This window comes from Pieris brassicae, chromosome 1 (genome assembly GCF_905147105.1).
Source record: "Pieris brassicae chromosome 1, ilPieBrab1.1, whole genome shotgun sequence".
NCBI classification, from domain to species: domain Eukaryota; kingdom Metazoa; phylum Arthropoda; class Insecta; order Lepidoptera; family Pieridae; genus Pieris; species Pieris brassicae.
In genome coordinates this window covers 503,962-529,412 of record NC_059665.1, presented here as the reverse complement: position 1 = coordinate 529,412, position 25,451 = coordinate 503,962, and the positions used below count along the sequence as shown (strand labels likewise).

Below are 25,451 nucleotides of genomic sequence, written 5' to 3'. Positions count from 1 at the left end.
AGTTTTTCCGTTCGCAAGACTCAACCATACGATCCAATATTAAATTATTAATGGTATCGTATGTTACTCATAATATATTAGTCATTGTTCCTGATTTAGGCTGAATACAAACAAGTCCTGTCTTTAGCCAGTAGTCTGGACACACTACGCTCTAGCGTTGATATGAACAGCCCTATTCTGAAACGCTAAAATGCATATATCGTTTGAATTGCGTTTAATGTTGTACCACATGAGTATATTAACTGAATTAAGTATAGATTTCATGATATATTAATGAAATATTTCAAAGTAATAAGATGCTTAATTTTTTAATACGTATTAATCGTCGAGTAGTCTTTTACTTTGAACATTGTGAGAAACCGGCCTGCCTTAGACACAAACAGTCTACGGCGTGTGTCAGGCACAGTAGGCACCCTTAAAGGATTTAGCGCCTCTGATTTATTTTATGCTTTCACTTCAATAGGTAAAAAAGATTGCATAACACAAATATATAGGATAATAGGTTTGATACGTATTAGCTAGAGGAGTATTTACTGGATCGCTGACTGATTCGATTATTGAAATAAATGTTTCACCAAAAAGTTTTATCAGAATAGTGCCTCCGCGTTTCATATAAAACTGGAGTAGAGACCGCATCGTCATTAGTCCGGCCCGGTGCGTTGCCTTGCGAACCCGCCACGCCAAATTCGCTCTTATTTCTTTACATTAAGGACCTTTATATAACCATTGAAAATGGTAAGTGTTTTTTTTACGTTCTGTATACTAAAGATAATTTGGAAGCTTTGAAAGTTTTTTGTTTTTAAATAATTAATTAATTCTATTTTCTTTTTACTCCGTAAAATATTACGTCTTTTTTTCAACGAAAACTTACTAATATTTTAGTACTGACACAATTATTTAAATGTTAAATACATATGTATAATAAATATATCACAATTGTAATTTATCGGGATTACTATTATATATGAGGTGTAAAGTTTTCCTGTTTATTAGCTCTACAATAAATAGTATTTTTTAACTATGCAAAAACTGTGTACCACAAAATAATGTTTTGATCGTCATTTAGTCCTATTAACTCATTTTTAATTATTAACAATTACTGTTAAAATAAATAATAATTATTTTTTACATAAATATCATTCAAGGAAATTCAATAAAATATATATGAAATTCCGGGTTTTCCAAATATTCAAACATATTACAACATTTGAGTATTACCTACACGTCTATCGCTTTTAGGGTTAAAAACCTAAGCTTTTGAGCTTTCAATTATCTCGGTTATGAGATTTAATGGCTCACAGAATATTGATTATCCGGTTCAGTTGCTAAGCCCTATTTGTTCTGTTCTGGAAAGCTGAAGTCTGCAATTTAGTGGAAAGTTTAATCTGATATAATTTCGCTATATTATATATAGTATATTATCATTAATTCACAGACAGAAAATTAGGCAAATTGGTGATCAGCTACACAGATCAGATCTGACACTCGTAGAGTTTCTCCTCACAATGTCATTCTAAACATAATATTTATAATATATGTACCGCTTTGGTATTCCTTACATTTCGATTTCTTAATTTCTTGGTTTTCGTTACGCTATGTATTATTCAAGACTGATAAATATTAGATCAGGAATATACAATTAGGTCCCCGGTCTAGGGACAATGCGTACATACAGACGGGAACAATGTGCTATTGTCATGCATACTATATGCAAACATCAGGAACGATTTGTTTTTATTCCATTTATTTAATGTGAACTTAAGGAACGTAGTTGCTAACGAAAGGGTGATGACAGTTATTTAAAATTACGACAGTTAAATATAAGCGAGCGTATTAATCAATAATTTAATTAACAACTAAATTAAACTTATCGAGAAAGTTTTTTGGGACAGATATCAATGACAGTTGCATTTAGCGGAGGGTCAACGATCGGAGGCCTGATTCAGTTTACTAAAATTTAATTTGTAAATGTCACCTGCAAACATTTCTTGAAATTAAAATCTAGTACCACTATTATACAACCATTTGTGAACATATATTTCATGTACACTCACTCTATATACAATATATACTTATTGTTTTTAAAGCGAAGCCAAAAAGGTTTATAATTTTTTTAGTTGCTTTTTAAAAGTAATACATGTATTGTATTCAAATAAATTGCATTACAAAATAGTATACTATATACTACATTTAGATCAAAACGATATTAAATCTTAACTTGTAACTCCTGAATTGAAATAAATAAATTTATTGATTTTGACGATCACTACATAGATCATTATTATACAGCGCACAATACTTGTTATTAGCAGGAATCACGATTCACGAAGACACGGACGCGTTTCATTTTACATTAAAATAAATTTCGATATGATTAAAGATTTCTTTTCGTCACATACTTTATTGTTAGGACAATCGGACTTATTAATAGTTCGAATATCACCATTAGCCTTATCAAAATATAAATACTAAACATTTTGGGGGCCACATTTTGTGTAATTGAATATCATTTATTGAAACACAATACGTCAATACATTTTGAATAAGTCGTTATGTAGTAAAAATTGAATATAATTGATTTTAGGGTGAAGTTGTAAAACTAACCTGACATTTTGTGGTCTTCACAGTCTGCTTAAAGGCTTTGAGGTGTTAAATATCATTGCAATAGCAAAAAGGTTCTTAATATACCAAAATCATGCAAAACAATATTTTACGGAACATTTACTGGGCCATAAGTTGCGTGACTACACTCGTATGAGCCTTGTCTTTAAATTAAATTAATTGGAATTGTAAGTGCTTCAAAAAAGGAAAATTTAAATTGTACCGGTAATCTATAGATATACTCTTTTACAACATAAAATATATTAAATAAATATTAGTTATTGTCATAGTCGGTTCAATAGTTTCCATTATTAATCTATACGTTATAGTTGTTCTATACACTGTGATAATAGTTAAAATGTTTACCACAATGATGTACATAATTTAAGGTAGTATTTAGGCAATGCCTGTGATGTCATGTCGCCGCTCCCCATGAGTCACTCCTATCTGGAATTCATTTGCGTTTCTGAAACATTTGTTCAGTGGGATTGGTTTTTATTTTAAGTTGGAATTTACCTACACGAACCTAAAACCAATTAATAGTTCATTAATACATGAATATATGTAATATAACATCGTGTCGGAGCGGCTTTGATTTGAAAATTATAGTATAGATGCAATTTATGTATGCACCTTATAGGGCACCTTAAGGGCCCTCAAACATATTATCATGTACCTTGGGTAGAATGCCTGGCGAACCCCGAGGGCCCATCTTAAGGGCATGTGAAGGGCTGAGGTGTTTTTAGTGGGTCGGGTCTCGCTACCCCTCTGAATAGCAGAGGTATTTGAGTGTAGACCCAGCCCCACAGTCCCCGCGTCAAGCTCGATATCCTTGGCGTGGGCAAGCGCATTATCACCTCATACAAAAAAAAAATTATCATGTAAGTGTTCAAAAAGTAAAAACATCATAAAATAGAGGACCTTTACCGTCTCTGACTAAACTGATGCACAAGACGTATAATTGGGGGCTTCTTGATGAAAAAGAAATTGTTTTCAAACACTAACAATAATGGTAAGGACAAATATTATTCTGTAAATTGTATTCTTGAATCATCAAGTTTTTATAACAATGATTCATGTGTTTTTATAACTGTCAGCGACTCAAAGTAAACACTTATCCTAAGAAATTCCTTTTTTCGTTCTTATCTTATTTTTATTTTATCCACATAGTTACTTCAAAACTATACATACACGCTCATAAATGGTTTTCGTTGTGTCCTAACCATTAAAAATATTATAACCTTTTATAGAAAAAGTGTTTCATTTTCATCAACGAAGATTTCGATCCATTCAATAAACATCCAAAAAAAACCAAAGCATTATAGTCGATATTCACTTCAAAATATCATCAATCTAAATTCTTTACACAAAACAAATCATTATTTTGACAAAAGAAAACTTTACTATAGAAAGTTGAATTACTTATTGGTTCGAGGAGTTTAATTAAAAATACCAATGGTGTTTTATATGATTTTGATTTTAAAAAATCAGAATTGGCTGAAGATGTTTGATTAGTAATAATAAATTACATGGTTAGGTATTCTTAATACAATTTTTTTAAATCGATGGTGAGCTGAGACTGTGTGTGTGCAGCTTTAAGAACCGCCTACGTTAACACTAAGCTCAAAAAGAATACATAACCAAATCTATAGTTGAATCTAATTGTATTTAATAAGGTATTATAACCCGGTCGTTCCACTCAAGTGATCCGAAACAATGCCAGATTTAGCAGACAGCTCATTATTGCCACTCCTGCGCAGATGCACTCAATGAAGCATTTCTCTACGAATAATCATTTCCTGTGGTAGATATTTTAAAAGCTGTGTTTTAATATGCTCAGAATGAGAGGAACTGTTCTATTTATTGCAAATAATATTGCTGCGTGTCTCAGGGAAAGTTCTAGTTTTAAATGTATTGATTAAAGCCCTTGGAGGTTTAAGTAAGCAATATGTTTCCTTTGGGATAGTCTTCACTATGTAATTTATGAATAAGTATTGCATTGATAACTTTTTCATACTTATTTCACTGATTTTCAGACCATTTGTTACTAAAAATGTGAAAGACAAACATCCAACCCGTATGTGGTCGTCATTTTCTTTGTAAAAAAACTATTATATTTGGTTTTAATTCGTAACTATAAGCATACACGTCGTGGTAGTTATTAGTAAGTAATTTTTATTTACAATGATTTAGGTACAGATATTTTTTTTACTGAATACATGGAGCAAGAATAATCTAAAGCTAACTTGCGTTAGGTCAACGCACTAGCTAAACTCCAATGTCGGTCCCACTTGAGTCAACAAAAAGTGTTATAAAAACATAGACAATGGAGGATCGATCTTGTAAAGTTTGAAAACCAAATACTGCAATGCCATAGATTTATCTTTATCTGCAAATAACGTAAACTGACGTTATACGATCCAATCCAGGCAATTTGTCTGTTATCTGGAAATCGATTTTTTTATAGAATAGGCAAACGGACAGGAGGCTCACCTGATGTTAAGTGATACCGCCATCGACACAAGAGGGCTCGCCAGTGTGTTGCCGGCTTTTTAATAAAAAAATATTACTAACTTCTCTTACTTCACCTATTGTTTATCCAATATAACCCTAAAATGGGTTTTCGTTTCTTATTTATTTTTTTATAAAAGCTTATATATTTTTTTACTTTTAGATAAAATACAATTTTGTAATGACAAGCACTTAAAGGTAAACATAACATACACGAAGGAATAATAAAAATTAAAAAAAAACAATTAATTTATATAAAAACGAAAATCGAGTTTAAAGTGTAGCAACTATGGATATGCAGACCTAGCTCGTTTATCAGAATCCTCAATCTTCAAATCGGTCCGTTTTGGCCAAACCTTTTGGTGTTCTTCGAGAATCAGGGACAAATGGACTGATATGATGCCGGCTTTCTCATTCCGCGTCTATTTTATTGATCTTTATTACTTTTGTGTCTTTTTGTGAAAATAATTTCTTTTACACCAAAAGCCCCTAAATTATCATTTTAGGTTGAGACGGTAATTTTATTGCGTAGTAATTGATGTTTTTACTTTTTGGACTCCCACATAAACTGATCTTAAATGGTTAATACGGTTTTATGGGACAGTTATTCCTAAAATGGTTAACGATATAATTGTAATCAATTTCAAGTTGACTTAGTAATTGGTGGTAATTTATGTAATGTGGGAAAACACCTACATTTGTAACATTTTCGGCGAATTAAGACAGATTATATTGTCTTTAATTCCGTAGGCGTCTTTTTCCATGTGTATCGCATCCACATATGCAGAATCTTGACGTGACATTAACAGTAAAAAAATAACGAAAATAAAATAAATAAATCAGCGGCGCTACAAAATTTTAATACTAGGCCTCAGATGGTATCGGTCGACTTTTTGGGTCTAAAGCAAGCCGGTTCCTTCACGATTTTTTCTTGCAGTATTTAAGCGAATGTTGTACACACATAGGAAGAAAGTCCATGGGGATCGACCTTACGACCTCAGAGATGAGAGTCGCACGCCGAAGCCACTAGATCAACACTGCTTTAATAACTAATTTACCGTAACAAAATGACAATGTGAATTCCGAAATGTTAATTCAGATTAGCTTTAACAAAAGCTTGGAAGGCGGTTGTAATAAATAATAAAAGAGATATTAAATTTGGGAACCCATTTAAGAAAAAAATCTTGTATTTTTTCATCGCTCCCAGCTCTTCCATAACACACTTATTAGTAAATTCCAAATCAATATATAAATTTTTTCAATTAATTTTTTTTATCTATTAACTACACGCGTGTGAGCATGAGTGAGTGTGTGGGTGAAATTTTTAGGGACTTTTTGTGCACAAAGGTACTATTTATGAGTAAAACAATAATATTTTCAAAACCAAAATTGTATCGTGTATATTATAGAAAAAATGTAATTAAAAATGTGGATTACTTCTAACCAAGGCATGGATACTAGCTACTCATCGGATAATTTACGCTAAAGTCGGAAAGGCTGGGTTTAATAGAGTCAGTTGATTGATGATTCCATGTTGGTTTGTTCGTACCATGCGGTGCTATGTACAAAAATTATTTTTCAGGTATCGTACATAACACTATTTATCGCTAAATTAATTAAAATATCGATTTCAATCACACCGTGTACAATGAAATAGTATAAAATTTATTTCTCTATAGTGTATATATACACTTCAACAAACATAGTTATTCCGTATTAATCTTTGTAAAAGAGTATTATAGTAGTGACTACAGTTTTATTGCTATTTTCGGTTATATATATATAACACTGAGGGCCAGTAAAATAATTAAACATAATAAAGCGTATGATAAATACAATGGTTTAAGTAAAAATTAACCTAAAAATAACCTACAAAATTTGCAGTGGGAGTAAGTTCGATGTTTGTTGTTGTACGGATGTTAATTGAAACTCTTTGTTTAAAGCTGTTTGTTTATTTTTGTTTGTTTGTTTTTAGACGGTTAAAGCTAGTTGACACCTAGCTTTAACCGTCTAAAATATGATCTGAGCTTAAGGATTCTTATATCTAAGTGAAACTTCAATATAAGTGTAGTCGACCTAATAGACATCGGATACGAGAATGAATACAATTTATGAGTGTAGAAGATACTAAAAGACTTATTTTGGCTTCAAGTAGGTATGCATGTTGTATGTTGGCGCAAATCAAATGTTAGCAACGTTGGGTTTGCGCTTCTAATTATTAACTAATATGTATATATATGTAACTTAACTAGTGTTAGGTTACTAGGAACTTGTTCAAAATGAAATTATTATTACTTTTTTAATTCTATGGCCATACAATAATTTAACTGAGCAACATATTTTGTCAGTAGTTCACATGTAGGCCTGTTCTGGGTCTATCATATTTCTATCCAGGCAACTCTAGTCCACTCAGGCCCGCTGTGTTTGCAGATCCCTGCATCGCCTGACCTGTCTACCCCTTTTTTCCCACCTCGGCGGTGCCAATCAGTAGTGAATCATGACCATTTCTCACGACTTTCTCATTATCATTACTCTTATCATTACCGTCGCCATATTACCCTTATTTTCTGTAAAACATCTTCCACATTTGTAATCTTTCTAACATTACGTGATTTTTTTAAAGTAACACCCAACATGACGCTTTTGTTTAGCAGGTACGTAGTTTTAGAAGGTTGTGGTTGATGTTCCTTGTAATAGTTAGGGAGGCGAGGTAGCTAAATGGCGTAATTCAACGGCGCCGTCGAGACCTATCAAAATCGAAAGATAAAATAATTTCGAAAAGAAAAGCTCGTATGGTAAAAAACATCTTAGCGGTGGGTTTGGCGTGTACGGTTTTTCAAAAATGTTAAAAAAAACAGTTACTTGGGCATTCTCGAGCGCGTCAGATATTCATACTACGTATGCCCCAAGTGCCTCTGATAACAACGGTATACTAATCTGCCGGTTTGCGTGGTGGGGGTAGGTATAAAAAGTAGTCAAAAATTAAAAAAAAAATTACTCGAGCGCGTCAGATTTTCGGAAGGGGTGTTAAATAGGCCCCTTTAAAAAAACTGACGATTTCGGCGTGACGATAAGTTACGATGAATTGTTGAAACTGCAAAAAAGATTTTTTTTTTTAAATACTCGAGCGCGTCAGATTTTCATAGGGGAGGTTTATCTCGGTATCATGAAAGCATATTTTCTTAATCTGGCAAAAATGTTGGTGGGTTCTCTTAATCTGACCGAAAAAGGTTTTTTGGTTTCTTTTTTTCCTTTCTTTCTCCTTGAAAAAACGGGGAATATAAGAATGACAATAAAGCAATAGATACAACCACCGTAAATGTAGATGTAATATATATACACCCTAATATATATATATATTAGGGTGTACCGAAAATTCCCTTCTACCGCTTCTTTCCCCACCATCAATGTAGCGAAATAAAAGAAAAATACTGGTAGGACGGCTTATTTCCGCTAAGCGCTCAGTCTGTATTACATGTTTATGGCAAATTCATCTTTTTTGCTTCAATTCTTCACTTCGTTTTGCTTACGGTACGTCCAAAAATCAATTTGAGGATCAACAGGCTATCGAATAATATACATACATGAAACTGTATATGTTAATAATACTATTGTATACAGATAAGCGTAACTTTCCGACTCCACGAAAATTGTCGAGAAGCTTTAGAAAAAAAATTTTTTTTTGAGATATAATAAAAGTCACATAATTTTATCATCGTTATGTGATATCAACTTTTTTTAAAACCCTCAGTTTTCGACATATACTCAAAAAACCGGGAGTTTGAGTTTTTATGATGCTTCAAGTCAAAAAGTTTTAAGTTTGGACAAAAATGTAAGGAAACCTTTTTTGTGTAAAATAAAATTACCTTTTTATGTTTATTGAAACTTTTTTTTTTTTGTAAAATATATCGTTCGCGACTTATATGCCGCAACGCGTTCTTCGGAAGACGAAATGGCTCCTCCACACGTCCGGTCATGAGGAAACCGGCTGATTTTGTATTTTTAGTATGTTTTAGATTATATTCTTCAAAATAAAAAATTAAAAAATCGCGCTCGAGAATGTTTTACAAGTTCGCGAGCCTATAACTCGGCGGCGTCAAGGACTTATCGTCAGATTAGTTAAATTTAGTCTTTAAACACTAAAATCAAGCCCCAATATCTTAATCTGACGCGCTCGAGTATTTCAGACTATCGATTATTTTTTACTAATCTGATCGTCTATCCTAGGCGCGCGTCACTACAGGTATACCTTATTCTTCATCGAAAAGGAAAATAAATATTTATTTCTCCTTCATGCGTGTCACTCTTCTGTCAATCTCTATATCTGTTTTATCTCTGAAAGATATAGAGTAGTCCAGTTACACATAATTGTCGATGTATTGAATGCTTTTTCCATCCATCACCACTTTCTGTTTTGGTTTTAGTTATTATAATGATATTAACTTAAATGATATAATTCATTACATTAATTGTAAAACCATTACGAGGAAAAATGTTTAAGAAACAGTGCGCTAGAAAAATCTAAGAAAATATAATATAACATGAAATTACAGTCATTACATAATTATATTCGCTTTACGGTAGACTTGACGACACACATTAGTTTAATAACCTGCAATCATCATTGACCAAAATCATTTTTAATTGCAGTATGAAATTCGTTATTTTAATGTAATTTCTATTAATCAAATCTTAATGAAGACATGATTTGAGATATGATTTATAGTTGTAGTTTATAAGTTTAAAGCTTGTTTATCTTAATATTATAAATTTGTAATGAAATAAACATACACTACGTTGAGTTTAATATTATATAAATATGAATTAAAATAAAATAACTAAGATTAACAAAACTTATAATTTATTAAATAAATTACTAAAAAACAATAGTCGATGATATTGGTATTTATTGGTCATACTGAAATCATTAAAATATTCAAATTTTGTCGAGTAAGGTGTTAGATCAAAAGCTAATATGTAAATGGGGCAAACATCCCTAGGATACGATGCTACACTTCCTGAGGATGCCCTAAAGGCCCCTTCCGTGAGGGGTGAAGCACCCTCTGTCTAGATTGAGTTACAATCATAAAAGACCTATGTATACATTAATTTTCATTAATAAATGTTGGTCGTTCGAAATTTATAGAAATCTAATATTTTTAAGAAAAACTTTGAAAATGCATTCTTCAATTTACAGTTTACTAATATGATATGCACTCACTTAAAATCAGGTGGGATTGTGGCCAAACGTATATCCAGTTCTGTAAAAAAAAGATCGCTTATAGATGAATACGAGTTCTAGTATGGTAATTTAATTATTTATTACTTTAAACAGAATCTATTAAATTAACATGGATGTTTTACTTAATAAAATATACGTTTTACTTTTCCGAACAACAAAATTTCTGTTTATATTTTACTTCTAATATCGCATGCAGGCCCCGTTAGCACTTCCTGATGTCCCACTACTGTCAGACTAAGTTGTTCCTTATTTCATGAATTTCCTTGAGTCTTACTTTCAAAGTTCCTTCCAGCTTGGTTAAAATAAATCGTCAAAATGCAGATTAATACAAAACTATTTGCTATACAAATTATACATTACATATATACATTTTTAATATTCATATAAAGGAATTATGAAGTATGAAAATTAAACGCTGTCTTTTTAAAATAAACAGCGGAACCTCAATAAGATTAAAAGGAGGAATAACTCAATTACGGGCTAAATAGTTTTGTGTCATGTGGAGAAGAAAACCTGGGTGTCCGATGATCAATGTTTCTTTTTGATATTTCTTTCTAGGCAAGTAGTTAAGAGAGCAGCTTTCTGAGTAAGACACATGCCATCGATGTTTGGATGCTCACACTTGAGAGTTTTATTTCAAAAACGTATTAGATTGACATACAGGAGTTTGCACATAGTATTGTCTTTTGTTAAAATAGCTTTTACACATTAAGAAAAACACTTTTTGAACGTATTAAAGCTACGTATTATTATTAAAACTTATAGTTACTTACATAATTCTAAATTTTAAAAAAACATTCGACGTTTCGCGTGCTTTTCAGCGTGCGTGGTCACGGTGACTGAAGACAAAAGGTGTTAAATGTCAAAAGTATCACAGCTGCAGAGAAAGTTGTTTTATCTGTATTTATTGCCCCGAAGTTGGTATCGACTAAAAGATGACGGGTTTTTGCAAAAATGACTAACGGTGTCCTCTGTTTTCGCAAACATTTAACATTAACTTTGACATTTAACACCTTTTGTCTTCAGTCGCTGAAAAGCACGCGAAACGTCGGAAAAAAAAATTAAATTTAGAATTATGTAAATAACTATAAGTTTTAATAATAATACATAGCTTTAATCCGTTAAAAAAGTGTTTTTCTTAATACAGGAGTTTGCAAAACAATAAATACAGTTTTTTTCACTATTATCCGTCATAAGACAGTATGCTGACAGATAATATCTATAAGTTACACATTTACATTTACTGTACGAGAAATAAATAATTTCTGTTTCAATCGCCGGAGTGTCTGTTACATGAAAATAGAAAAGGGCTCAGACAATGTCAACTACAAAAAAAAAACAGAATGGATTTTAATAATAACACTGAATCAGCAAAGTCAAGCAACATTTGTCACAGCTAGAAACTCGATGAATGCCCGACTGCTACGAATACTTAACAAGCCTTATTTAAAATCGTTTATTTATATCTCAAATGTTAGATTAACTAATCATTGTTAAATTATATTTTTAAAACATTACGTTTCCGCTTCAAATTCATACCAGATTATTAATTGAAGAACAAATAACAAAGCATTTTTTTTAATTCTATGGTACATGGAATCATTAAGTCGCATTCACGACATTTATATATGACAAAATACATGTTAAGCTGTAGCTGTCGTTCTGTAGCTAATACCTATCTGATAGCAAATGACACCCTTTTGTACTTTTTATTAATTACCAGTCAAATTTTTCCGCAAATTAAATCACTAGAGAAAAAAATAGAAGTGTATATAATCGTTGTATCAAGTCGTGTGTAACGAATATCGAATGTAGCATTTAAAGTTATTGTATCAATTGGCTAACACGATATGGCTTTTATTACTCATTCAGTGCGCTATATGCATCAGACATGATATCAATGAATAATCTAGATCACACATAATATAAAAAAAACAATAGCAATGTCTTAGATATGCATACTTATTTATTCATTAACACTTCGTTCCATACAGAAATACAGTAAAATAAAAATAATTACATAAAAAGGAGGGCAATTGGCCGCCTTTTTATTTAATTTCGAGCGATAACTTCGAGGCAACCACTGTGAGAAAAATAAACAAAAAATTTAATTACATGCGGTGAGCGTAAGAAGTGCAAAACTACATAGGATTACATAGTTATACAAAACTAATGGAACAAAGCGAATCAATTAAAACATGTCAACAGTTTTGCGGGACTCAAAATCAACACCCGGAAAACGAAAGAAGTGCGTGTAGGAGTTGAGAACCATCGGCCTGAAAAGATCTGTAATGAGCAACCGATCAGTTTGACCAATCAAACCGAATTGGATAGGCCATACACTCCGAAGGGATCCCAATCATATACCCAAGCAGGCACTTGATTGGAATCTTCAAGGAAACCGGAAGCGTGGCCTTCCCGACCAAACCTGGCGCTAAACAGTTGCAGACGAGGCAAAGAGAGCTGGAAAGTGGACTTGGAGCGTAACTAATGAAAAATACAGTAATAATAATAATGATTTACTATTTTAAAAGAGTACCAAGAGTTTTTTACGCCGGCTTTTTCTCTCGACCTACATCCTCTCTCTTCTTTGCCGATGAGCAGGGATGTCTACCTATTTAAATTTAATGACGTGGTTTCAGTGATACTTGTACCTTATGTTCCATAATAAACATATATATATATATATATGTTTATTATGGAACATATATATATATATATATTTTAATGCACATGAGTCATATCAGTTTTAGTGTCCATTTACTTACTGATGCATAGGTATAAATCAATTTTTATTGCGTGTTACCACTAGACAAAAACAAAGCTATATTAACTATAGGTTTATGTATGACCCTGTTATATTACTTAAAGGCTTAGTTATTCTTTGTCAGATTCTACCATGAGTATGTACAGATATAAATCTAAAATCTACAATGGTTTTCGTATAGGACAACATTAGTTTCATCACGAGATATCTACTACAATCATTAAACAATGGTTACTTCAATTACAATTGACTCACTTTATACCTTAACTATTATTTGACAATGAAATTCATTTCTAAAACATCAATCACAATGATTCATGCTTTACAAGCTCATCGTTAAAACAAACAACCATCTAATCAATTTGATGTGAAATCGATATTTTCATGCGTGTTTTTTCAGGAACGTAATGAGTTCAATAAACTTTGTCAACCCTAAGTCTGAATTTTGTTACAAATTATCGTTCCGCACGATACTATGTTGGACACGTAAGCATTCAGTCGTTTTTTAAAATAAAATTGATTTAATATTAGGATATTTGTAATTCGACCTTGTTGTAAATTCTGCGCGCGCGGCAGATGACGGCTTCTAAATGATTAATACAACAAAAATATGATAACTGGAATATATTTTTCTAGCGGCAATTTTTGATTCGTTATAATAGGTTGGGGAAAGTTTCTTTCATTTTTTAAAGAAAGTTTATATACATTTAACTATATGTATGTAGGTACCATTTTGTTCGATAACTTTTTGCAATCTTGTAGCTGATACATGATCCCATTGCTATATAAATTCGTCTCATTCGCTTCTCGTCAAAATACCGCAACATTCGGTTTTGGCAGTCCTCTCGTGATGCTAACGTGACACTGCCTAAAGAATTCTGAAGAGACCGAAACAGGTGGAAATCTGAAGGTGCAAGGTTTTGCTGAGTGGCTAAAGATATATGAGGTCTAGCGTTATCATGATGAAAAACCACACCCTTTCTGTTGATTAATTCCGGCTTTCTCTCATATTCTTGCTTTAATCTCATCAGTTGTCCGCAGAAGAGTTCAGAATCGATGGTTCTGCCTGGTTTTAACGGCTCATAATAAATAATGACCTTTCTCCACTCACGTTTGTAATAAAATTTAGCAAAGCAACTAATATGTTTATAATTTGAAGTAAAAATGTGTCAAAAGTTGAGAGTTGTGCCGGATAGAGGGAAATAATATCCCACTTCAAAACCCACATTTCTGCCCAATTTATAAAGAAAATGGATTTTCGGAGTCTAAAGACCCCATTTACCCAAAAACCTTTTTTAATTTTTCTGACACAAAAAAAATATTTTTATAAGGGTTAAGCTATCGGTTATAAACTTCCGGTTGAGGACATCTCCTCTAACCTCTATTCTTTTTGAGGTAAGACCTCCACTATCTAAGAAAAAAAATCCTCGATTATAATAGGCAATAAAATGACAATAATTTTCTTGATGAACAAAAACAGTAACTATAGTTAACCACGGTATTGAGAATGTAAATTAAATAGTGTGAATTGGGGGGGGGGGGGGGAAACGTGCTGACCATAAGAATATGATAATTATGAAATTTATTCCAAGTAAAAAACAAAGGAAAATTTTATATCGCACCTAAAGTTGCGCACGTGCATCTTGTTGCCTTTGTATTTTTTTTATAGAACGGGGAAAAGGGAAGGACCCAAGGGCACTCTCAATTCTAAAGAGTAGACGAGATCGGTTCCGCTCATTTCTTGAAGGATCCTAAGTCGAATAGGTTCGGAAACACTATAGCGGGTTCCACATAGTGTTGATGCGCAGCTAAAATGCCTTAAATAACGCTCAGATGTGGAACGACGTACGCAAAATGATTTCTTATTGTGACGTATTTGTCTAAAATTTCATGATTAACATAATACAATGTATTATATGTAAAATACTTATAATTATTATTTAACAACGAGACCTTTTTTTCAATTATTGTATGTGCCATGCCATTATATCTAACTAATATACAACAAAAATCTTATTCATTTTTCATTATTTGATTACAGAGGGAATGTATCTCAGTCCACATTGGCCAAGCCGGTGTCCAAATCGGAAACGCCTGTTGGGAACTGTACTGTTTGGAGCATGGCATCCAGCCTGATGGCCAGATGCCAACTGACAAGACCCTGGGAGGTGGAGATGACTCTTTCAACACATTCTTCAGCGAAACCGGAGCGGGCAAACACGTCCCTAGAGCTGTGTTCGTCGATTTGGAGCCCACTGTAGTCGGTAAGGGCAGTAAAATTCTCTTAGGAACGCGCAGTTAAAAAACTTCTTTAACGGCGTACTAAGAATTTTAATTGTGATTACCTGCTAAGCTGTATACCGAAGATAATTTACGTGGTAAATTAAAATAAAACCAACAATGTAAAGAGTCGTTCATCCGTAAATTTCATCATAAAAAATGTTATAATTTTTAACGTTTTTTTAAAGTTATAAATGATTGTGGTGGTTATTCAATTATTCATTAACAAACCTTTTATCTCGACTTAGAACACTTAAACTTTACCACATCATATATAATGCTATATCTACAAGTTATTTATTTTTACAGAAATACATACGTTATCCTTACAGACTATGCCAATACGATAATGTCGAGAAAAATGGAATAAAATATAATAAAGTACATATATATAATATTGAACACATAATATACACAATATCGCTACTGTGCGAATTCCCACACATTCACTCTGATGATAGGTCACTCTATTATATTTCTATATCATGCCTCGCACAGCCCTGATGTTATCTTTAGTAGTCCCTATTAAAGGACATCCCTCACGCTGATCATCATTGAGATTACTACGTCCACGCTTAAACTCGTTAAACCAAATTGTAAATAGTGCCACGAGATGGGGCTTCATTAAGAAATGCTAATCGCATCCTAATAGCTTTGTTGTTGAGTAAGCCCACAACGAAAGTCATAATAAATCATTGACCGAAAAATTCCTCGCGTTAGGTTCATATTCACGTGTAACAAGAGTTTTAGATTTCGCGCCAATTCACAAAAAGAAATGACAAATGAATTCAATGCATTATACTACATTAGGTTACCAAAGAGTTCTAAAATTGAAATTGAAATTTTTTTTTATTAGCAATGTTTCTAACGAGCCAGTTAGAAACATTTTCAGTGTTACCCACGTATAATGCCAAAAAGAACTATATTATTTTTCTGCATCCTCTCTTCATAACAACACGCTTCAAACACAAGCTTAATGTTCAATTTATAAACAGAAAAATTACGATACTCGTTCGGAGAATTAGTACATTTATATTTCTCTCAGGTCACTTATAATTTACGTTCTTAGTATACGTAAATATGTTAAAAGTTTAATATATCCTAGCGAGATTGAGTGACTCCCGTTTGTCAAAATCAAATAATGAATTGATTGGGCAGAACATTAATATTCGTGAATACGTCAGCCAGAGCTAGATGCTAGAAAAACGGAATTCACAAAAAAGCCTAGACGCATATTACAAAGCATTAGCTACGCTGTTAATGGCATTTGGATGAATAAAAACTGCCCGTAAATTGCCTTTTTAAGCTGGGTCCACATCATTACCACGTGGTTTCTCAATTGTAAGAAAATACACGAAAACTGCTACGTAAAGTGTGATGGCATGAGATTTGATAATTACTATTTTTTTTTACTTTTTTGTCATTAATGTTTAATTTATTTTATAAAATGTAGTGTAGATATAGCGTTATGTATGATGTGGTGAACTTTAATAATTAAATAAATAATAAATAAATTTTGTCACTTAAAAAAAAATATTTCTACATAATAAGTGTTGCCCGCGTCTTCATATCATCAAAAACTTATATCATATGGCAATCGTACAATATCATACTCTACGTGCTCAGTGTGTCAAATCTCATTCAAATTATTCACGCTGATAAAAGCTGACCGCATTGCAGGCGTCGTAGCAAGATTTTAATATACGCGAGCAATATCTCAAGTTGGGTCATAAATTTATTTATCCTGGACTGTTTAAAACAAAACCTGATACGTTGTACACTCGAGCTAAAACGTCGGGCATCGAACCCACTCAAGAGCTGTGAATGTAACGTGTCATTACGTTCATCGTCACTATACTTACCTAAATTGACATTACTAACTGAAATCGTTCCAATGTAAACTCTTATTGGTGTTATTAACAATAATAGTTGAGGCTAGTGTTAAGGCAAGCGTACCACGTCATTTCATTAGCGATTCTAAACTTTGAGTTTACGTATTATACAATTTTCAACTTGTGACAGTTATGCAGTAAGGTTTGTTTTTTAAATCGAAGACTTATGCGACTCCGTCGATACAAAGAGCCTCCTCGGGAGTTGTGTGCGAAATTGCGGATTCCTCGATTAGAATGTTGCATGGATCTGGTTAGCGCTGTACACACGTTCTAATATATTATGATAAGTGTTCGATCGTCCTCAGTTTAACATGTGTAATGTTTGGGAGTAAAATTAAGAATTGCGGGAAACCTCCGTTCCTTGATTCTATCACATAGAAACTCAAAGTAACAATGATATTAGAACTAAAAACTTAATATTAACTAACATAGGCTTCTGCTTCTGCCTCAAACTTTCCTTTGTTTATCCTTCTGGATTACTGATACAAAGTTTTCATCTTCAAATGTGATTCATATCAGAGCCTTTTGAGATATAGTTCTACGTACGCTCTAGATAGATAATAAAAATACATAAAACCTAGTGCAGTAACATCTTTTAGGCCCGGGCTTTAAATATCTGTGTCTGTCAACGTTTATTTTTCTAATAGGCATGTAGGTGGTTGACATGCACTCCTTTTCATGGTTCTAAGTAATGCCGTTTTCACCAATAGAGAATAATTAAATAATATCGTGAGATCTTAAGAATCCGGCTTTCTCAATAACTCCATTATCTGTATATCGTATATCAAGCGATTTGCATAGCGCAGGAAATCTAACACGCCACGCTTCGTTCGTTGTTGTATTGGCGTCACACGTTGCTGACTTTACATTTTTTTTACAACAACACGTATAAAGCTTTTAATACGACTGCCTTTTGCAAGATGGTTATTAAATATCACCGGCTGCTCACTGAAGTATTTCCGAACCAATTCGACTTAGCGTCCTTCAAGAAAAGAGCGTCCAATTCTTATAAGACCAGCAATGGACAGGCGAGCGCTCTGGCATTGAGATTGTCCATGGGCGGCGGTATCACTTAAGATCAGATGAGCCTGTGAAGCCTTAACCAAGATTCTCAAACTTTAAACAATTTGCATATTTTAATGAACCTTTCATTAATTCGCTCCCGGTTTTTTTTTAATTAATTGTAAAACCCGTAGTATATATGGCTACAATACTCCATTGTTCATCAACATTTCTGTAGAACCTAACCTCAATGCAAGACCTATTTAACAATGAAATAGGCCTTCAGTGAAATAGGTCACGTTGAAAGTGGTCTCTTTGAAGCTTTGTACCTTATTTAGTATTGGTATGCCCTTATGGTACTGAGAAATGTATTGTAATGAAAAATGGTTTATCAGGACACGTCTATTATGGGTGTTTGGTATTTATATTAGTCATGTAGGCACAGTACATCCCCCTTAATATAATAAAAATACATAGCAAATGATTAATTAACAAGGTAGAATAATTTCTACGACGTTTCATTATCAACTCAAGGTGTGGGCCTGGGTATCCGGAAGCTATATCCAAGATACTCCCTTCCTCGGACACGGGACGGGACCTACCATCTCCGGTTCGTGTGTCAAAGTCAAATCGACAATTGTCATCCTTCTTTGATTGAAAGCGATTTAGCGCGAACAGTAACCTTAATTTAAGATGGCGCTTAGATCGTTTCCCTTACAGAACATTAATTGAAATGTACTGTTATTACAATACACATAGGATATCGAATAACCTTAACGTAAGATTCCGCGAGAAATACAACATGAGCCATCGTGTGTGTCGGGTACAAATTCGCCGTATTTTTTCCTTATTTATGTACTTGTGGCGTTAATAATTTATTCAATACTAAGACAAAGCCAAAACTATCAGCACCATATAAATGTATCAAAGCTATTATAGTAATATTACCAGTAAATAGAATATAATCTAACGCGTAAAAGGCATTTTAAATTAAGGAAATATATTTATATTAATTATTTTATAGATATATCACTAAAGTAGACATAGAAGAACGTCAAATAAAAAATGAAGTTAGAGTATTTGATGAATCCTTAGGGGCTGAAAGAACAAGAATATATAAGCATCTAATGACAGGCAAGATAAGTAGACAATATACGTAGTCTGTCCCAAAGTTCTGTCATAAATGGAAAAAAATGATGAAATCAAAAGTACTGATCCGTTTTTAATGAATCATATATCAATTTATAGTACATTAATTTAGGAATAACATTATTCGAAATGACCTCCCTTATTTTTAATACAGGCCTTTAAGCGCCACGGCTAGTCGTCTATCGCAGAAGGCACCATATTCATGTCGATTTCGGTGACTGCTTTTTTTAAACATGATTTCAGACTTACCAAAATTTTATGGGGTTTATCACAGACCTTCGTTTTTAAGAACAGCTAAATTTTATTGTACACAAACCTAAGCGTTATATTTTAATTTTTGAGCATGGCAATGGCGAGTGTCCACAGCTTATAACAGCTTTTCTTTGAATGTCCACTCCATCGTGGAATATTACGGAAAGTGATTGTTTTTTGTTTTAAAACAATAGTCAAACATTCAAAAATAGAATGCAATATTTTTTTTATAAAATCGTGTTCGAAATTTAAAAATAATGTGCCAGTGACAGAACTTTGGGACCAATTACGTAAAACATAGGAGATCACGCATAAGACAGACAAAAATACCTACTAATAACGATCTAATAACAATTTTATATTGAAAGAAATGTAACTTAACGTCATCATATTTCGATCGATAATAAAAAAAACTAAAGCCTCGTTAAAATGCTGAGGGCCCTTTCCACATGAGTGGCGAGAAAAACGATGTCCTGTCTCGAGGGATTAAAGGAAAAACGAACAAAATTGAACAGCCCCATGATGCCTAAAGGGGTGAATGCAAACACAGACGACGCCATACAGAGCGGCTTTATGAATGCACAATACGCTGACAACCTATTTAATCAGTGGCGCATTTACGAATTTTCAAAGTATATGCTGTAAATTTTTGCCGCCTTTTCCTCGACAATTGTCATGTCCTAGATTATGTTTAAAATCCAACAATTTCGTTGAAAATGCACGTAAAATATTTTTGGGTTTGATTTTTGAGCACAAAATAATGCAGTTTGCAGCATCCCGAGTAGGACTGACATGTGTCAGTTGATAGGTGGAAAAGGGAAGAGAGAAATACACTTCCTGCAATTACTCTCTTTTCACTCATACAAAGTGTGAGCTGAGGGCGCAGTCGTCGATTACTGGTTAGGGGGTTGGGAAAATTTGTTGCAGACTTCTATCTGTGTAACATCAGAAAAACGTCATGGAGAAATCTTTTAATTTTTTATGAGGTAGCAAGAAAAATTGGTTCCCAAAAATGCCGCTCCAGCCACTCCAGCCTACTCAGCCTGCTGGTAAATCCACCGCTGTATTTAATAATATTTTCACAAAAGTATATTTTAGGGTAAGCTTGTTATCGACTTAATACGAATTAAAACTCATGTTTGTCAATATCCATAACGTTGTCGCGTAATGAAGTCTTGACTGTTAATCTTACCCTTGGAGCCATGCATGAATGAATGGTAGAACTATATGTTCTACAGTGTACTCCATTATAATTGCAGCGAAATAGATAACGTAAATAAAAAACTCAAATTCTTTGATTATATTCATACTAATTGGCCGACAAGTGAGCTTTCAGAGACATAAAATATAACCCGGAGAGCTCCAATTAAACCCTGAACATTCCACGTCACTTAACAACCACTTGAGCTTCGCTAATTAAATCCCTACATTTTGCTTTTGCTAACCACATGCTAGACACTTGCAAGTCCTTTGAACTTTAGAATTACAAGAAATATTTTCACGTAAGGTCGGCAATTAATAAAATCACGCTTCGCTTGATTTTAAAACAAATTTTAAAATAAAATAACCAATTCAAAATCAAAATCATTTATTCATATAGGTACTATGTACACTTATGAACGTCAAAAATATAAATGTATATGAAATGTTTCTATTTTTACATTTACTGCCAGTTCTCAAATCAAGGGCATAGAACGGAACAGAAGAACTGGACAATAGGATTCGACCCCGATCCCCCGACCCCCGCCATAGACTGATTTATTTCTCATTATAATTTCTTTGATGATGCATAATGATGATAGAAACTTTATGTATGCCAAGGCTTAAACAGCCACCTTCTAAACTGATGTCCTTTTTACAGACGAAGTCCGCACGGGTACCTACCGTCAGTTGTTTCATCCAGAACAGCTTATCACTGGCAAAGAAGATGCGGCAAACAACTACGCGAGAGGACACTACACAATCGGCAAGGAGATCGTCGATGTCGTCCTTGATAGGTTAAGAAAGCTCGCTGACCAATGCACTGGACTGCAGGTAATACAGGCCAAGTTTTATGGGGTTGATTTAAACACGTGTTTTATTGAGACTCAAGACAATTAAGAAATTTAGAGTGTAGGTAATCAGCCTTTTGTGATAACCCTTTCTTGATTTTTGAGTTGACTACCGATTTACCCAGTTAATTGTGCACATGGAAAAGTTCGTACATAGCAGGGATTCGAATGCGTGATTAGATATTTAAATTTCCTTAAAGTCTGTTCATATATCCGTTTCCTAATTCTTTTATTGGACACGAATAACGCGGGCGGATGTCCCTGTCACCTTATGTCAAGTGATACTCTGCCTCCTATGAACACACTCAATTTAGATGTTTAGATGCTTATTCAGTTTGAAGGCTGTACTGGCGGATTGTATGCACAATTAAAATCTAATTTAACTACAGGGATTCCTGGTGTTCCACTCGTTTGGAGGTGGCACTGGTTCAGGATTCACCTCTTTACTGATGGAACGTCTTTCTGTGGACTATGGCAAGAAGTCCAAGCTTGAGTTCTCCATCTACCCTGCGCCACAGGTAACGTTTGAATTGGGTACCTAGATAAAACAATGTACGCATCAATGCGAACATGAACTTTGGTACTGTTTTTAAATTTAAAAACGATTTTATCCAAACTGTTCATTCACTGAATTTTGTTTTCTTAAGGTATCTACGGCAGTAGTGGAGCCCTACAACTCAATCTTGACGACCCATACAACCTTAGAACACTCTGACTGTGCCTTCATGGTCGACAACGAAGCCATCTACGATATCTGCAGGCGGAACCTGGATATTGAAAGACCAACGTATACCAACCTCAACCGACTTATTGGACAGGTAGGCGATGTACTATCAGTTAGGTATATGACAGGAAATATAAAAAATCTCACGAAACTCTAACATTTTATGTCTTGAAGAACATGTACAATACGTCTTAACATTTAGAGTTAAATATAATACTGCATAAAACAGATTCAAAATACTATTGGATTTGACTGTAAGGGTACGATTCAGAGTCGAGACTTAGCGACACTTACCCCTAAGTCTTAATTAAGGCCAAATACCATCCGTAACACCTCGACGTCTGCCGTTCCACAAGTGAGCGTTTCTTAAAACATTCTTGCCGTGCAACGCCACTATGTTGAACCAGCTGCTCATTGATGTATTTCAAAACTAATTCGACTTTGGATCCTTCAAGAAAAGAGCCTAGTACTTAATTCTTAACTTAGTAACGAACTTGAGCTTTCTGGCAATGTCAGTGTCCATAGGTGGTATCAATTAACGTCTGATGAGCTTCTTACCCGTTTGTCTCTTATTATATTAGAGTCTCGATTTTATACCTTACCTTTTTTAACTTTACGTTACTTTTTCCCGCAGATCGTATCTTCAATCACTGCATCGCTCCGTTTCGATGGTGCTCTAAACGTCGACCTAACAGAGTTCCAAACAAACTTGGTACCATATCCGCGTATACATTTCCCACTCGCCACTTACGCGCCAGTTATATCCGCTGAGAAGGCTTACCACGAACAACTGACTGTTTCCGAGATTACCAACGCTTGCTTTGAACCTGCAAATCAGGTATATATGTTATTGAAACTACTCTAAGCTTACGTTAAACCACATGTTAAAAGGTTTAGGACATATCCACCGCTCAATGCTCATAATGCGTATGTAAATAATTTTATAATATATATATATACTACTAAAAACCACAAAATACTCATATTTTCTCTAAGTGAATGTTTCATTAACGATACATATTTAAATACTCAAGATCGGCCACTAACCAAAATCACTTACCGTAGATTTAATTCCATCTAAGTATGTAATGCTTGATGTAAAAATCTATCTTAAATTTGTATTGATCCTTCACTATAATTTCAATAGTTGGCTCTAAATAAAAATGCCTGAGCAATATAAATCCCTCGATACAAAACAAGTTACCCTAAACTTAATTAAGGCGAATATTATATAGACAAAAAATAATTGATTTACAACACATTAAACATTCAAATGGATGTAATTTCAATGTGGGCACTGCAGGCAGGCAGGTCTTATGAAATATGGATGTCGTCTGGCGCGTATCCAATCCATTTCCCACTTTTATGAATACTATGAATCTGTAATACCGACTATATATATTTTCTTTGAGTTAGGTATTCATTAGGTTATGATTTTAATATATTTTTACAAAGTTTATATCAAAAACACAAAGCAAGCAGTATACTGATTTCAACGGTAAGTCAATATTTTATATTCATTTTGTTTTTTCAGATGGTAAAATGCGACCCTCGTCACGGTAAATATATGGCGTGTTGTATGTTATACAGGTAATAATTCATTATTTATTTTTCTATTGAGACATCTTCAAATCTTAAGTTTCTAACAATTACTTTTTATTTCGCTTCCTAGCTAAAAAAAAACCAAACTTTTTAGTAACATTCCTTGTTAAATGTACTACACAATGTACAAATATGTTTTTCAGAGGTGACGTAGTACCGAAAGATGTGAACGCAGCCATCGCCACCATCAAGACTAAGCGCTCCATACAGTTTGTTGACTGGTGTCCTACTGGTTTCAAGGTTAACATAACATAATAATAAACATAACATATTCTTTAAAGACATTAACGCAACATCATTTACCAACTGTAAATTAGCATTTTAACGAATAATTTTAAAATTATTGTATATATTTAACAGGTGGGAATTAACTACCAGCCGCCAACAGTGGTTCCAGGTGGTGACTTGGCCAAAGTTCAGCGCGCTGTTTGCATGTTGTCCAACACTACAGCTATAGCCGAGGCCTGGGCTAGGTAATGTTCTTGAAATACGTAACTAATAATATACTTTTAAATAGGAATCGGCTGTGTCTCTTTTATTTTCTGTGGCATAATTGGCGCCAAATAATAAATGATTCGACGTTAAACATTAAGAACACACAGATAAAAAATACATATAGATAATATACACCAAATAAACTATTACGTATAAAGGGTGCTTCTAGCCTCATATTTTAAAATATTAACTTTGGTTAATACACAAAACACACACATTTTATAAATTTCAGATTGGACCACAAATTTGACTTGATGTACGCCAAGCGCGCCTTCGTTCACTGGTACGTTGGTGAAGGTATGGAGGAAGGAGAGTTCTCTGAAGCCCGAGAGGATCTTGCTGCACTCGAGAAGGATTATGAAGAAGTCGGAGTGGACTCCACTGAAGGGGAATTGGACGAGGACAACGAGTACTAGATCCGAAGACGTTTTGTGGTCACAACAGATAAAATATTTTACTTGGCGATAATGACTAAGAAAGAATCACTAAAATAGCATTACAAATACCTAATGGGAACAAACTTAACTCATCTCAGAAAAAATAAAGTATTGTGATCACAAATAGCGTTCGATACTACTTCCAATAGTAACGCCTTCTCAGTAGATTCTTCTATAATAGTAGACTTTACGATATTTTACTAAAGTAACAAATAGCCTTAAGCAATTGAGCTAATACGGAATGCTTATTAACAGTACAAACTTTTGAAATATAATTTCCTTGAATTATAAAGTTTGTGAATCTGTAACATTTGATTTGCATTAATTATATTCGTGATAATATAATAGATAAAGCTTTTTATATTTTTTGGAATAAACTTATTAGATTACGCATTAATTACGATTATATTAATTTATTTTAATGCACAATAAAGATTTTACACTTT

General features: G+C 33.5%; 1 protein-coding gene across 1 annotated transcript; it reads left to right on the top strand.

Annotated features, from left to right (window-relative positions):
- The first annotated feature begins 645 nt into the window (after positions 1-645).
- LOC123716027 (tubulin alpha chain) lies at positions 646-25,451 on the top strand. Its single transcript, XM_045671509.1, has 10 exons — positions 646-735; positions 15,163-15,385; positions 21,558-21,730; positions 22,137-22,265; positions 22,395-22,565; positions 23,106-23,309; positions 24,006-24,061; positions 24,217-24,313; positions 24,434-24,546; positions 24,801-25,451. The coding sequence occupies exons 1-10, from the start codon at positions 733-735 to the stop codon at positions 24,982-24,984; spliced, it is 1,353 nt and encodes a 450-aa protein (XP_045527465.1). The 5' UTR covers positions 646-732; the 3' UTR covers positions 24,985-25,451.

Bases quoted from the DNA above. Each gene is read 5' to 3' on its own strand.
- LOC123716027 (XM_045671509.1), top strand. The intron at 21,731-22,136 runs GTAATACAGGCC...ATTTAACTACAG, and splicing joins ACCAATGCACTGGACTGCAG to GGATTCCTGGTGTTCCACTC. The intron at 24,314-24,433 runs GTTAACATAACA...TATATTTAACAG, and splicing joins GGTGTCCTACTGGTTTCAAG to GTGGGAATTAACTACCAGCC.